General features: G+C 38.8%; 1 protein-coding gene across 8 annotated transcripts in view; it reads left to right on the top strand.

Moving 5' to 3' along the window:
• LOC133463652 (pleckstrin homology domain-containing family A member 1-like) overlaps positions 1–12,807 on the top strand; it is a 29,252-nt gene that overhangs the window by 2,998 nt on the left and 13,447 nt on the right. For 2 of the 8 annotated variants that reach the window (XM_061745301.1, XM_061745302.1), the window contains exons 2-4: positions 10,549–10,769; positions 11,771–11,827; positions 11,976–12,021. In XM_061745301.1, coding sequence (XP_061601285.1) covers positions 10,629–10,769; positions 11,771–11,827; positions 11,976–12,021 — 244 coding nt within the window. In that variant the 5' untranslated portion in view covers positions 10,549–10,628. Of the gene's footprint in view, positions 1–10,313; positions 10,770–11,770; positions 11,828–11,975; positions 12,022–12,807 lie in introns of those variants that run through there. The other 6 variants (XR_009784358.1, XM_061745300.1, XM_061745307.1 and 3 more) reach the window with 5 other exon arrangements.

Here is a 12,807-nt window from a genome sequence, read left to right as displayed (position 1 = left end):
CAGAAATGTTTGTAGAATATGCAAATTTCGCACTTTTGGTTGTCACATTTGACAGGTGAGGTTGTCATGGTTAGTTATAAAGGGCGTATCCATCAAAGTGTTTGGGTTTTCAAGCAAGACTCCAAGCAAACATCGATTGTGTTGTAGTTTAAAACAAAAACAGCAACCAGAAGGTTTAAGTAGAAGCTAATTACACTTTTTTTATGGAACTTAGTTGTTGGAACCAGTAACACCCACCCTGCACTGATCATGGTAGGTTTATAACTACATCAAAATAAATAAAGCCTTAGCAAGTCTTTAGGTCTTGCAAGGGACTCCCTCATGTGTCATAGTTCATATCTTTTCAAATGTGGTTTGAGGAGGCACAACCGCTTTGTATGTGACAGGCTCAGTGATGTGAACGAAGAGTGAAGGCTGGTGTTTAGGTCAGATCACGCACAACAATTATTTCAGCACAAACTGTCAGAGTTTCCCTGATGGTAGTGGCCTCTTTCAGCAGGAAAGTGTGCTATTACACACAGCAAAGAATTTGGTCAGCAACAAAGAGTTGAATGTTTATACTTGAAATTCCCCAGATTTGTATCTGATTTCCATCAGATACATGTCCAGTTAATATAGGCCTCGCCTCTCAGCTTAAAAGATATGAGAAAGTGTTGGTGCCTGACACCATTGGACATCTCCACTGGTCTCGTCAAGTCTTCACCTTGGCATGTCCAGACGGCCCCAAGAAAAATTAGGGGACGTAGGTGGTTTTATTTATTTAATTGTTCATTTGGACTGATTAGTATACAGACTTAAGCATACATTCCTGCTGCGATAAATCAATTTTATCCAGCAATTTTCCAAATTTTATAGGCAGTCAGATCAAAAAAAAAATTGTAAATCGGTGTCTAGGAAACTCTTGACTTAATGTGTGAGCAATCACTTTTCACACGTTGTCATATGACAGAATCCCTTATGATCTATTGCAATGCCTTAAATTCATTTGTCAAAATGGCAGGAAATTCCCCATTTGCAAAAGGGGAATTTATACATATCAGGAGAGGTGCTAAATATGACCTTAATCTCAGGTTTGCATTGTGTTACTTTCCTGAAACTTGAAAGGGTTCTCTAAATACATTAATATTCTTTTCCTTTAGTGTTTGTCGTCTATTAAAGTTGCATGAAAGTATAAATCTTGCTTTTGATATCTCCTTTTGCTTTCATTTTCACGCACACCATCTGTTTAACTTTTCAATCAGCTTAGACGATTGTTACGTCTTTTTTTTTATTATTGCTATTTTGGGCTACTTTATATATACGCACATTTAACAAAAGGGGAAAGCACTGCATACATCAGCACCATCATTGTTGGCCCTTTGGTCCAAAGGTAATCAAAATATTATTTAATATTTTTCAGCTCTTCATTTTTATATTCAGAGGGAATGATCTTGCCTCATAGATAATCATTAGTCCTGCTATCTGCTTCTTTTTGCTGTTTGATGCTTAAAAAAATAAATAAATACAAAATTTAAAACCTACTATCTGTGACCAGAAGTGTATGTGCATTTGTAAGCAATGAACAAAACCTCAATATGATATGCCATGGAAGCTGAAGAGTTGATAATTATGTGAAGTCTTGGCATTGTAAATTACTGCTTTTATTTATGTTGGAAAAAAAAAATAATAATAAAAAAACAGGCAACCTAAGAACTACAAAACATCACATGGGGTGGTGTGGGACAGGGTTGTAGCAGACATGGGTATTTAGGATCTTGCTTCAACAATTGAAGAGAAGAAGAGTCTACCAGTCAACATGGTGTTCAGAAAATCAAATTACAGGACATTTTACAGTGAATTGGATTACATCCTTGAAAGAACAAAAACAAGAGTTGGTAGAATTTGTTGCAGCTGCAGAGCAGAGGTATGAAGACATGGAAGATTGCCATTAAGCCGAGTGAAGTTTTTTAGCTTGACAGCTGACCCATGGCCACCAAATTGGGGAAATGCATCAGAAATGTCCATCCTTGGCATTTGACAGAGATTTTTTTGGGGAATCCATTGAGATCTGTGGTCTTCCTGCTGATATTGCTTATGATGCTGCGCCTCTTGGGGTCCAATTTGGCTTCGTCGCAGTCGTCCAGGTCTTCATACCTCCTCTGCAGCTGCAACAAAATCTGCCAACTCTTGTTTTTTCATTAAACAAGTATATAATTCATTTAGTTTCTGAAAGCCATGATGGTTGGTAAATACTTATTCTCTTCAGTTTTGAGGTTAAACTGGAAATGCCTGAGTCTACCAACCCCATTAGGCTACTCCCTCACGTGATGTTTTGGATCTCGGGTTGCCTGTGTAATAGTCATTCTAAGGTGAGGCTCAAGATGTTAACTTTTTAACTATACTGCTGTTGCAAGGGAAAAAGCCTCTTAACAGAAGACTAAAATTTGAAAGAGAGGATAAGGATCAATGTGTCTGTTTTCAAAAACACAAGCTTTTAGTTCTTAATTTTTTTGCCTAAATGTACTATGCAGTATGCAAAGATACCTGGATGTTGTACTTCTGGAAGAGTTTCCAGTGTGTAACTGACCACTCTATCTCATGTAGTGTATCTCATCCTCATCATGCATTCAATATTAATTATTATTATTAATTAAAATAGGAATAAAAAAAATAGAATACTGCTTAAATCTATTACTAAGTCCTCCAATAAATAAAATATTCTCAAATTAAACACAATTTAAAACGTGTGTTTGTCCTCGACAACTGAGTGGTCACTGATGCGCAGCTATAAAAACACCAATGGCATTAGATCTAAATTCCTGGCAAAAGCATGTTTAGATTCCAAAGGTAGCAGTGTTGACAAGGTGCTGGTTTCTTTCCTTGCAGCAGCAATATTCACATTCATGTGGTGCCGTTTCAAATCCGTTATGAGGTTTGCCGTGTTACTAGAAACACGATTGATGTTGAACAATGTCGGCACACTGTTCTCGTATCTCGTCTTATCTACTTGTCTTTGTCCGTTGTTGCTTTTCACTGGGAAACCGAAGTGTTCCCACACAAGCGACCTTAAAGATAAGGGAGAGTCCGGTGCCGACTACAACCTTCCAGTCTGCCACTTAAGATGTCCGTGTGGAAACTCGGATTTGAAGTGTGCTGTTCTCGCAAAACAAGCCTGTTAACTAGCTACTGTTAAACGTTGTATTCAGATCGGTAAACATCTGCACCGTACCAAAAGGTCGGTATCGAAACAGTTTGGTACGAATGCGTGTACCGTTACACCCCTGCTGTTTACATTAGACCTGACCCGCTGGTTAAGATTATCCTCGGAGGCGAGTTATTCACACGCAGCACAACATGCCACCCGCGTCGGTCAATGTAGAAGGGGTGCACGACGCGCTAGATCCGCGCGTTAAATGCAGGGGATTTGCCAATGTAAAAGTGGCTAGTGTTTTACTTCTGGTTTTTAAAATTGAATGCCAGCTGAAAATGCTGTGGCATATTTGAAATTACATAGCTTTTATGAATGTAAGTACCTCATTCATTTTAAATCATCCAACTTTAATTCATCCATTTTTTTTTCTTCACAAAAGTATTTGAATTTTCTTTCGCACCAAAACCAAAGAGGGTTCATTTGAAGGTTCTCAGTGAAATACACCTCTCAGCAGACTTCTCTGGAAATTGATAGTGGTTGTGATCACTGTGGTTGCACTTTCTTTGGTTAACATGTTAAAACAGAGCTTTTTGTTTATGTACTTTGTTCATGCAACATGAGTTAAATGCATGAAATCTGCGCACCTTTGCTGCATGTCATCCCCATTCTCTCTCTATCCCCTTCCTGTCTGCAACTTGAATAAAGGCCCACTAGAGCCGCACAAAAAAAATCTAAAGTAAAAAATGCATGGAATCTGTTTTTTTCTCCTATTAGGGGAGTTTTTACCTGCGACTTTAGAAAGCAACTAGAGACAACTTGTATTGTAATAGACGCTATGTAAATAATTTTTTTTTAAATTGAATCTAATTAGGTGGGGAGTCAAATGATGAACTTCAGCTACCATGTTGTTTAGCGATGTGCCATTAAACAAAGTCATACATACGAACATTGTATTCACACACAGAATGCAATTTTATCTCATCATTGATCATATGTGGTTAAAATCCTTTGTTGCACAGACCAAACTTTTTATAGGTTGGGCATCAAATGTGAGGTGTGACATTAAAGGAGCTTGAGGCAGGATTTATGAAAAAAATCCGTATACATTTTAAGTTTTCTAGTAATAATGTCAGATGAAGCGTTCCAAACCAAAAAGAATGAGCCCTCTAGTGTATCTCTCCGTTGCCTTGAACAGGCTGTGTGCTGCAAAATGTGCTGCAATTCCGGGCCCGAATTTCCCGCACTGTCCTGCGGATGTGACGTCACATGACCCTGCATGTACGTTCTCCCCGTTCTCCCGTGCCGGCTTCGCTGTTGGCTGCAGTACCCCCGGCGGCCGTCGTGGTGAAGGGTGGCGCTATAGAGTCTCATTTCTTAAAAGGAGCCTCATGCTCTTTTAATGGTTTTTCCCTTATATGATTTATTTTGATATATTTTTCTGACCTGTAAACACTGTTAGTTTGCCATCTATCAGTCATATATGATGCTTTATTGTTGAGTAGGGGTGAATATGAAACTCATTTACATTATGTATAAAATTTTGGTAGGGATACTTGGTTAAAATACAGTACATGCGAGAGGGAAAGACTTATCAAGATTTATGACAAGGTTTTTTAAACCTGTTGATAGCATGTCTTAAGTCTAAAGGTGGTACTTTTTTTTTATCTTCATGAGGTTTTTGTGTATGTGTGGTGATACAACCACAAACAACACAGAAATCATGGTTTGGTTCTTTGACTTAGCAGAAACATCTTAAGTAGTTTGACTTGACCTTTTATAATCTTTGTAAAGGGAACTGGTTTACTTCTTCTAAAGTTGGTACTGTAATTATTCCTGGTGTTGCCTCTTGTCTTGGAAACTGGATGGTGGGAAATCTGCACAGTGTACTTTTGTGTTTTACATCTCCTTTATCAATACAATTTACTTCCATAAGTACAAAGTTCCTGCTTTTCTTCAAGATTGATGTTTCATCTATTCCAAAAGTCCTGGGCCACTTTTGATTGTTTGATTTTTGAGGAGAATGTTACATCACACTGACGTGTATGACTGCCACACAAGAAGGACATTGTGACTTTGTAAAACCAGTGAACTTCTTGGTTTTGAGCCTCTGCCAGATGTATAATTACAGGCTTCACAAATTGCGAATTGCATTGTTTTAAATTGTTGTTTTGGATTTTAAGTTTGATTAATTGTTCAGCCCTAGTGCCAAGTCTGTCAGCTAATCACATGGTTTGTTCATGATTTGTGGACCTTTTGCTTTCTGTTCTTTTCTTGCCATGGCTTTTATTATCTCAAAGATAAGAAATATTGAAATTTGTGGTTCTGCATTGAAAATTCTCCTCCAACCAAACAGATTTTGGCCACATTTGGGGAGGGGACGGGCGAGCTATTGATGAATCGAATGGGAAATGAAAAAGAATCCCAACACAACTGCAAAGCCAAAGAAAATTTGGTTAAAATTGTTTTGGGTCTCCTACAGTCAGGACAATGACCATTTTCTCCATTAGATATTAGAAATTGTATGTAAATTTGAATAAAACATTGTTGCCAGCCTATTTCAGAACTTGTCAGTAGGACATTAATTGTTGAGTCTAGTCTACAGTCACATTGAAAAGGCAAAAAAATAGCATACTCGCATCAAATGTACTTATAAGGGTCAAAGACGTATAAGGCCTCATTTGGGGCGACCGTAATTTATCTCAAAATTAATAGATTTCCATAACAAAATGTATATTTTAATAAGTATCAGTAATTAAATTAACTTTTCAAGAAAGATAGACACATGTTTCCTTTCATTTTTTAAAAAACATTTTTTTTCTTCCTCATTTTTTTTATCCCGTTTTTTTTCCCCCATTTTTACCACCCCGTGCTTCTACCTAAGTGACAGTCCTGGGCATTGCCATCCTCTACCAACCAGAAAAAACCATTAAAAACCATTTTTAAATACATTCTATCCATAATGGCAGTGTCACCCTCTTACTTACTCTAAAATTCATAAAACTGATTTAAAATGTGTACAAGGTGTATCCACTTATGCATGCTATACCAATAATTTATATTTGAACCAAAACTGATAGACATTCAATTTTGAATTAGATACAGAATTGCCATTTGTTGGTTACCCCACATGACAGGTGGTCACCCCACATGATGCTTTCAAGTTTAATCAAATATAACAGGCTAACAGTTAGCTATATGATCTAAGCTAGCTACTTCTCACCACATATCACTAACAAATGTACCTTCAAAATAAAGATTTGCAAATAAAACTAATTATTTACAGTTTTAGGGTGGTCACCCCACATGATATCAAAATGTGACGTATACACTGCGGCAGTTAGAAAGAGGATGTATTTGTAAAGGAGAGAGAGACTACTGACCTGCAGGTTGTCTCTCTGGGACCCTCATGGAGTAACTGGCTGATGCAACATCCTCTTTGAGATGATTGTCAATATAAAAGTCCCTCAATTGTATTTTTTTCATGGTCACCCCAGATGATAATTCAGACAATGAACATATTCGGACAAGATTAGTTTGTGTATTATGATTGAAATGTGTGTACAAATGTTCCATAACTTTGTCAATAAATCTAAAACAAGTTTGAAAGTGTGCCCAATAGGGCAAGCATTATTTTTAAATTGTTTTAATGTGATTTAAAACCAGTTGTCCAAACAGAAGTCAAGGCCGGACGGTCACCCCACATGATGTTTTCACACTTCAGATGGCAGAAAATGACCAATAACCAACATGTTTAAATAAAATAAGAGTGGGCACATGTAGAAGGAACGTATTAGACATACATGTTATATTTTTTATTCTTTTTAATGTTTATTATTAGGTAAAAAGTTCCATCGGACAGAAAAAGTAAGCGTCACGTCTTTGACCCATAAACTATAAGTGCTGAGCCAACTGCATTAACGGAAACTGTCAGCTCTGACACTTGGGTTTCATAAAAACAGCAATATTACACAGCAATAATAAAGTACAAATGTGCCTTTCACAGAGTTTTTGTGTTGTCGTGAGATTTATTCAGGAGTGCTGACAGTTTCAGCAATTAGTGTGGTAGCTTTTGGATAAGGTTGCTAGAAATGTTTTTCTTTATTCTACTTTACAAATGTGAACACAATCCTTAAAATGTAAATACCACCCTGCTTTCTAACAGGTGCATAAATTACTTTTCGCCAAAGGTTGAAGCAGGTCAAAAACAACCATTGAGCTGATATCTGTGAATTTAATTGACATTTAAAATGTAAATTTAAACTGACCTTTAAATTGTAGCTACTAACTAGGTGCAACAACTTCACAATATGAAAATGTCTTCTAACACGGGACTAAAATGACCCCTGGATCTGCAGTATTTCTAAAATTACACCCTGACATCTCTATTTAGTAAGTGAAGTCTGTGTTTTACTATAGTTTACCGACATCCATCCCAGAAGTAATGTTGAGGGCGCCTTGAATTTTATTAAACAATTAACTTTTATTTAACATTGAATTTGAATATTGAGTTAAAAGCACCTGACCGGACACTCAAAAGTTAGATTTAATGGACTACACGTCACAAGTGACAAAATCAGAAAATGGCATAGCGACATGTTTTAAGTTGCCAGGCTAACAGTAAACTTTAACAGTAGATGTAACCGTAGCTTTTGTTGAAGCCTTGAAGGTTTTGTGCTGTCACAGAGGCTATGAACTTGCAGCCACACGTGTCATCTCATTGTCGTTTTCCTGCTCATCTGGACTTGTTGCATAAGTCTTCGTATGAACCTTAATGTTGAATAATTTCTATGTTTATATAAAAATACAAGATCATTACAGTATATGGTATGGATATAAGCTGAATTTGTAATATACCGGTAGTATTTTTTAACTGGTCCTTGGTTTCTATTATGGATGAGTAAGTTTGGCTATTGAAGAAGTAAAATACATCAATACAAGTTGCCTAAAGAGGCATTGGTTGAAGAAGCTTAAAGTCAAGGGTAATCACCTCCAATTTAAACATCTTACCAACCTTATCTTTTTTTTTATTATAAAGATATTGTACATACCCCTCAGTGGCACATTTGAGTCCCCGTTTGTGACCAAAAATTGTCTAATACACCTTGTGACAAGGTTTCCAATTGTAAAAACAGCTTGTATCCATCATTCATTCTTTTTGCACAGGTGAGCAACCTTCACCTGTAGTCACAAACTGTAGTCACCGAAAATGGACTGACAAATAGACTGATAAATTGAGAGCTTCACCTTTTGGCTTAGCTCCTTCTTAACCATGACAAACTGATGGAGCGCCTGCATCACTTTGGATGCTGCACCGATCCACCTATCCATGTCCTACTTTTTTCTTCCCTAACTTGTGAACGAGAACCCTAGCTACTTAAAAACCTTTCACTTGGGGCAAGATCTGATCTTTGACGTGGAAAACGTAATCCACCCTTTTTTGGCAGAGAACTATGGTCTCGGATTTAGGGGTGCTGATTCTCATCCCAGCCGTTTCACGTGGCAGGACATGGCCTGATGAAGCCAATAGATCCACATCATCTGAAAAAAACAGTTTTTCAGATGATAGAGACCCAATTCTGAGACCACCAGATCGGACCCGCTCCTCGCCTGCGCCTGGAAATTCTGTCCATATAACTAATGAACAGAATGGACGACAAAGCACAGTCTTGACAGAGTCCAACATTCCCTGGAAACGAAGAACCAAACTCTAGTCTGCCTGGAAATGTCGGTCCTGGTACCCTTCAGGCGGACCGAAAGCAGGAAGTGGAATACACTGCAGGGCATTGTTGATAAACACAACCTCAACAAATGCATGTGTAGATGATTTCCATGAGAAATGTTGTGAGTCAGACGTGGAGTGAGAATGAGGGCAAATCTCTGATAGAAGTATAGTCAGACGAAAACAAATCACATTGGCTGGTAAGCGCTTGCAAGAGCAATGGAGTTCGCAAACAAACTAGCAGGGAAGTAGCACTGCTTTAGCCAATAAAACTCGTACTGAGTCTACTGAACTATTGGGTGTGAAAACGATCTTACAGATATTTCAGTTTACACGGTGATCATTTCACTCCCATTGTGGCCCTGTTGCTACCCCATTAGGTGGTACAGCTGCAGAACGAAAAGTTATGGCACACAGTGGGATTGAGTATAGGCTGAAACTAGCTATGTGAATGGTGCCTTAATATGAAGGGTCCGAATTAAGTGTAGTCTATTTGATTACCCGTTCACCTTGTTCAATTGTTTGTTTTGCAGCCTTTCTAATATTAGACCTAAATGTACGCTTGAACAACCTGCGCTTGTGCTCTGTTCCTCATTTACAGACGTGGTTCTCTTCACCAAGACGTCTCATTACAATCGGTGTTTGTGTCGCACTGAGAAAGTTGCCTCTGAGAGCTGCTCCTCTCTCATTCCTGTATGTCAAATGCGATGACTCGGGTCTATGCAGAAGCTAACTGAGATGCTCACAGCCCAGAGTCCATGCATAACAACTAGCCCTTTTGTCCCTTTTTTGCCCCCCATCTGCCCACACAGAGCTCATAATGTTGTGGAGAAAGAGTGGCTTTATCTTTGCCTTCCACAGACCCATGTCTCTCCCATATTTTATGCTTGGCCCAAAAAGACAACAGCTTATAAACAGACTGATGTGACAATATCCCTACAGTGACTCTGCGCCCACCGTCACAAGCTTTGACATTGAAACACACACACACACACACCGGACTGCTGAGAGGTACTCATATTCATTTGCTCTTTTGTTGATTAACAGAGGGCCGTAAAATTCTGGGATGTGGCTAAGTTAAGCAAGTTAAATATTGTCTATTCTCTTTGTCATAGGTTCATAGGGTATTTGTGTCATGCCTGTCAAACGTGGCTGAGCTTGTTAGTCTCGTAGTGCATGTTCTTTTTGTTTTCTTAAAAACTATGTATGTGAGTGCTCAGCTGTAGATTAAGGGAGGGGACTGAAAGGGCCGGGCAGAGGCTTGCCAAATCAGATGAGTTAGCATTTGGGAGGAGGAAGCTCGAAAAAGTGAAAAAGGAGCCGACTGCAAAGGAAGGAGGGAAAAGAGGGAAAAAAAGAGGGCAAGCGAGGGGGTGGAGGACAAGAGTGACGGTGTGTGGAGTATGTGTTACAGAGGGAAAAAAAGAGACTGAAAGAGAGAGAGAAAAAAGACAGTGAGAGAGTGGGTGAGGATGATATAAAAGGATAAAGGCGGGGTTGTGGTTTGTGTCACATGATCTGCTCGCTGGCTGTAGCCTAGTGAGCTCCAGGTGGCGGGGAGACCACAGACATAGTATATACAGAGAGAAAGAAGGAGCAAGGCGCACTAAAAAGACAACTGAAATTCCTCATTTCCTCTCTCTCTCTCCCCTCATACATTTCTCTCCTCTTTTTTTTTTCCCCCCTCTCTGCCATTCAGGACTTCCCAGTCTCACTTGCCCCCGCTTCTCTTTTCCCCACTCCCGGCCGCAGCAGGCCAGGGAATGTCCCGGCGGCGAGATGCCTTACGTGGACCGACAGAACCGCATTTGTGGCTTTCTGGACATCGAGGAGAATGAAAGCAGTGGCAAGTTCCTGCGGCGTTACTTCATACTGGACACACAGCAGGGGAGCTTGGTGTGGTTCATGGACAACCCACAGGTAATTACACATAGCTCTGTTAGCTTAGCTCTTTGCTTTATTTTTGGAAGGAATAAAACAAATATGTAAGCGTTTAATCATTTGCCTGTGCACTTTTCTTTTTTTAATTTATTGATGAAAAATTGGACAATCTATGCAGGCAACTACATGCTAGCTATCTTTCCCTGCTTATCTGTTCAGATGATTAGCAACTGCAAACCACTTCCAGCTAAGCTGTCTCCATTCATTATGAGCACAAAATTAAGTAAACTCCAAATGTTTTCATTGCCAGCCAGCCTCACGAGGATGGGATAACTTGCAATTATGTAATTCTGTCTGACAGAATTGGGAAGCTCAAATTTTAGAGACAGGATTGTCTCAGGACAAACAGTGTGTATGTGTTTGAGCTGTTGGCAGACATAGCTGTAAATCATTTAGAGGGGGAGTAGAGGGAACTTGCATTTTAAATCCAAACTCAAGATCAGTCTTTGTCTTCAGATTATTCTATGAGCACTGCAGCAGTTTTTGGTTTGTTCATTTTGATAACCGGAGTGGTCATCACTCTTTGCTCGGTGGCAATTCATTTTTTATTTTTTTTTCCCAGTGCAACTCTCCTCTTAGTTACTGGATAAAGCTGATTTTGCTACGTTGTGTTTGTTACATGAAGTATTCATAACTGTTGTAGTGCAGGAGAAATTTTAAATTATTGAGTAAGTCCCTCTCTTTTTATAGATTGAAAAGGGTTAATTTTTAATGATGTTAAATCTGGATCTCCTAGTTTCAGCAACACAGCAAGTCACAGATATAAATTGTCATGGAGTGCAGCCAAAATGTACTGTACTTTATAAATTAACTTCTTTTTTTATTTTTGCAGAACTTACAATTTTCTCCATCAGATTGCATTCTGTCTGTCATAGCTAAGGCTCCGGATGTAACAACATTAGTGTTGTGTGATTATAGCATTTGAACTTTCTTTTTTCTTTTCTTTTTCTTGGAATATAAATGTTGCTTCTTACCAACAGAACCTGCCTATTGGTGCAGACTGTGTCGGCTCCCTCAAGCTTACCTACATTTCTAAGGTCAGTAGAATTATCAGTGTAGGGTTTATTTTTTACACTACCTTGTTAAAACTGTATAGAAACTGATTTCATTTCGTTGAATTTATATGGACTGGAAGGTTAACAAGTCTTTTTATTTTATTTATCTCTTCCTCACCCCCCAAAAAAGGTCAGCGATGCCACTAAGCTGAGGCCTAAAGCAGAGTTCTGCTTTGGTGAGTAAGCATTAAGCATTTTAAGTTTACTAACCTTTTATTAGCATGTGCATGTGCTTTCTAGCACTGGTGTGGTTTATATTGTTGGTTCTGGGCAATATGTTAAATAATATTGGTAAGCTATGATTAAGGTTTTATTTTACATCACTTGCTGACTAAAATGAGTAAACGTTAATATAATGCAAGGGAGGAATGTTTCTGGCGTTCTTTTCCCCTTAAAGTTGGACAAAACCTGCTCTCTGCCCTTTCTCTCAACCCCTGACGTGCAGCCTTGTTCCCTGTTGTGTGTTTAGCCAACATTTCGAGATGGAGGAGAGAGCAGCATTTAATGATCTGGGTTTGTGTTGACCTGGCTTAACTATTGGGGAATTGTGAGTGCATAGTAGATTTCTATGTAGAGTGATGGTCTCTATGTTAACAGTTTGAATTCTATACAAAAGTCACATAAACAAATTCATTATTTAAAAAAAAAAAAAAAAAAAAAAATTCTTCATTGTGTACATTGGTGGTCTTCCCTTTCTGTTAGACTTGTTTCCACACTGCATATTCAATGCAAGACTGTGGTGGCTTTGTTTCACCTTGCCCTTCTGTTTTGTAAAGCAAACAGACAGAATGAGGAGGTAAAGGCAATAATGGCTCTGAGCTGGCAGCGAGTGACGGCACAGAATCAAGACGTCTGTGTGAGGTAGAGCCAACAGGGCAGACGCACCGCTCCCGACATCCATGCTGTTGTCGCTCAAGTGATTCTGTGAAGCTCTTCATGCTTTTTAAACTATGGCGCTATGC

The sequence above is a fragment of the Cololabis saira genome, chromosome 17 (assembly GCF_033807715.1).
Source record: "Cololabis saira isolate AMF1-May2022 chromosome 17, fColSai1.1, whole genome shotgun sequence".
Classification (NCBI taxonomy): Eukaryota; Metazoa; Chordata; class Actinopteri; order Beloniformes; family Belonidae; genus Cololabis; species Cololabis saira.
The sequence above is the reverse complement of the archived record's forward strand: the minus strand, read 5'-3'. Positions and strand labels throughout refer to the sequence as shown.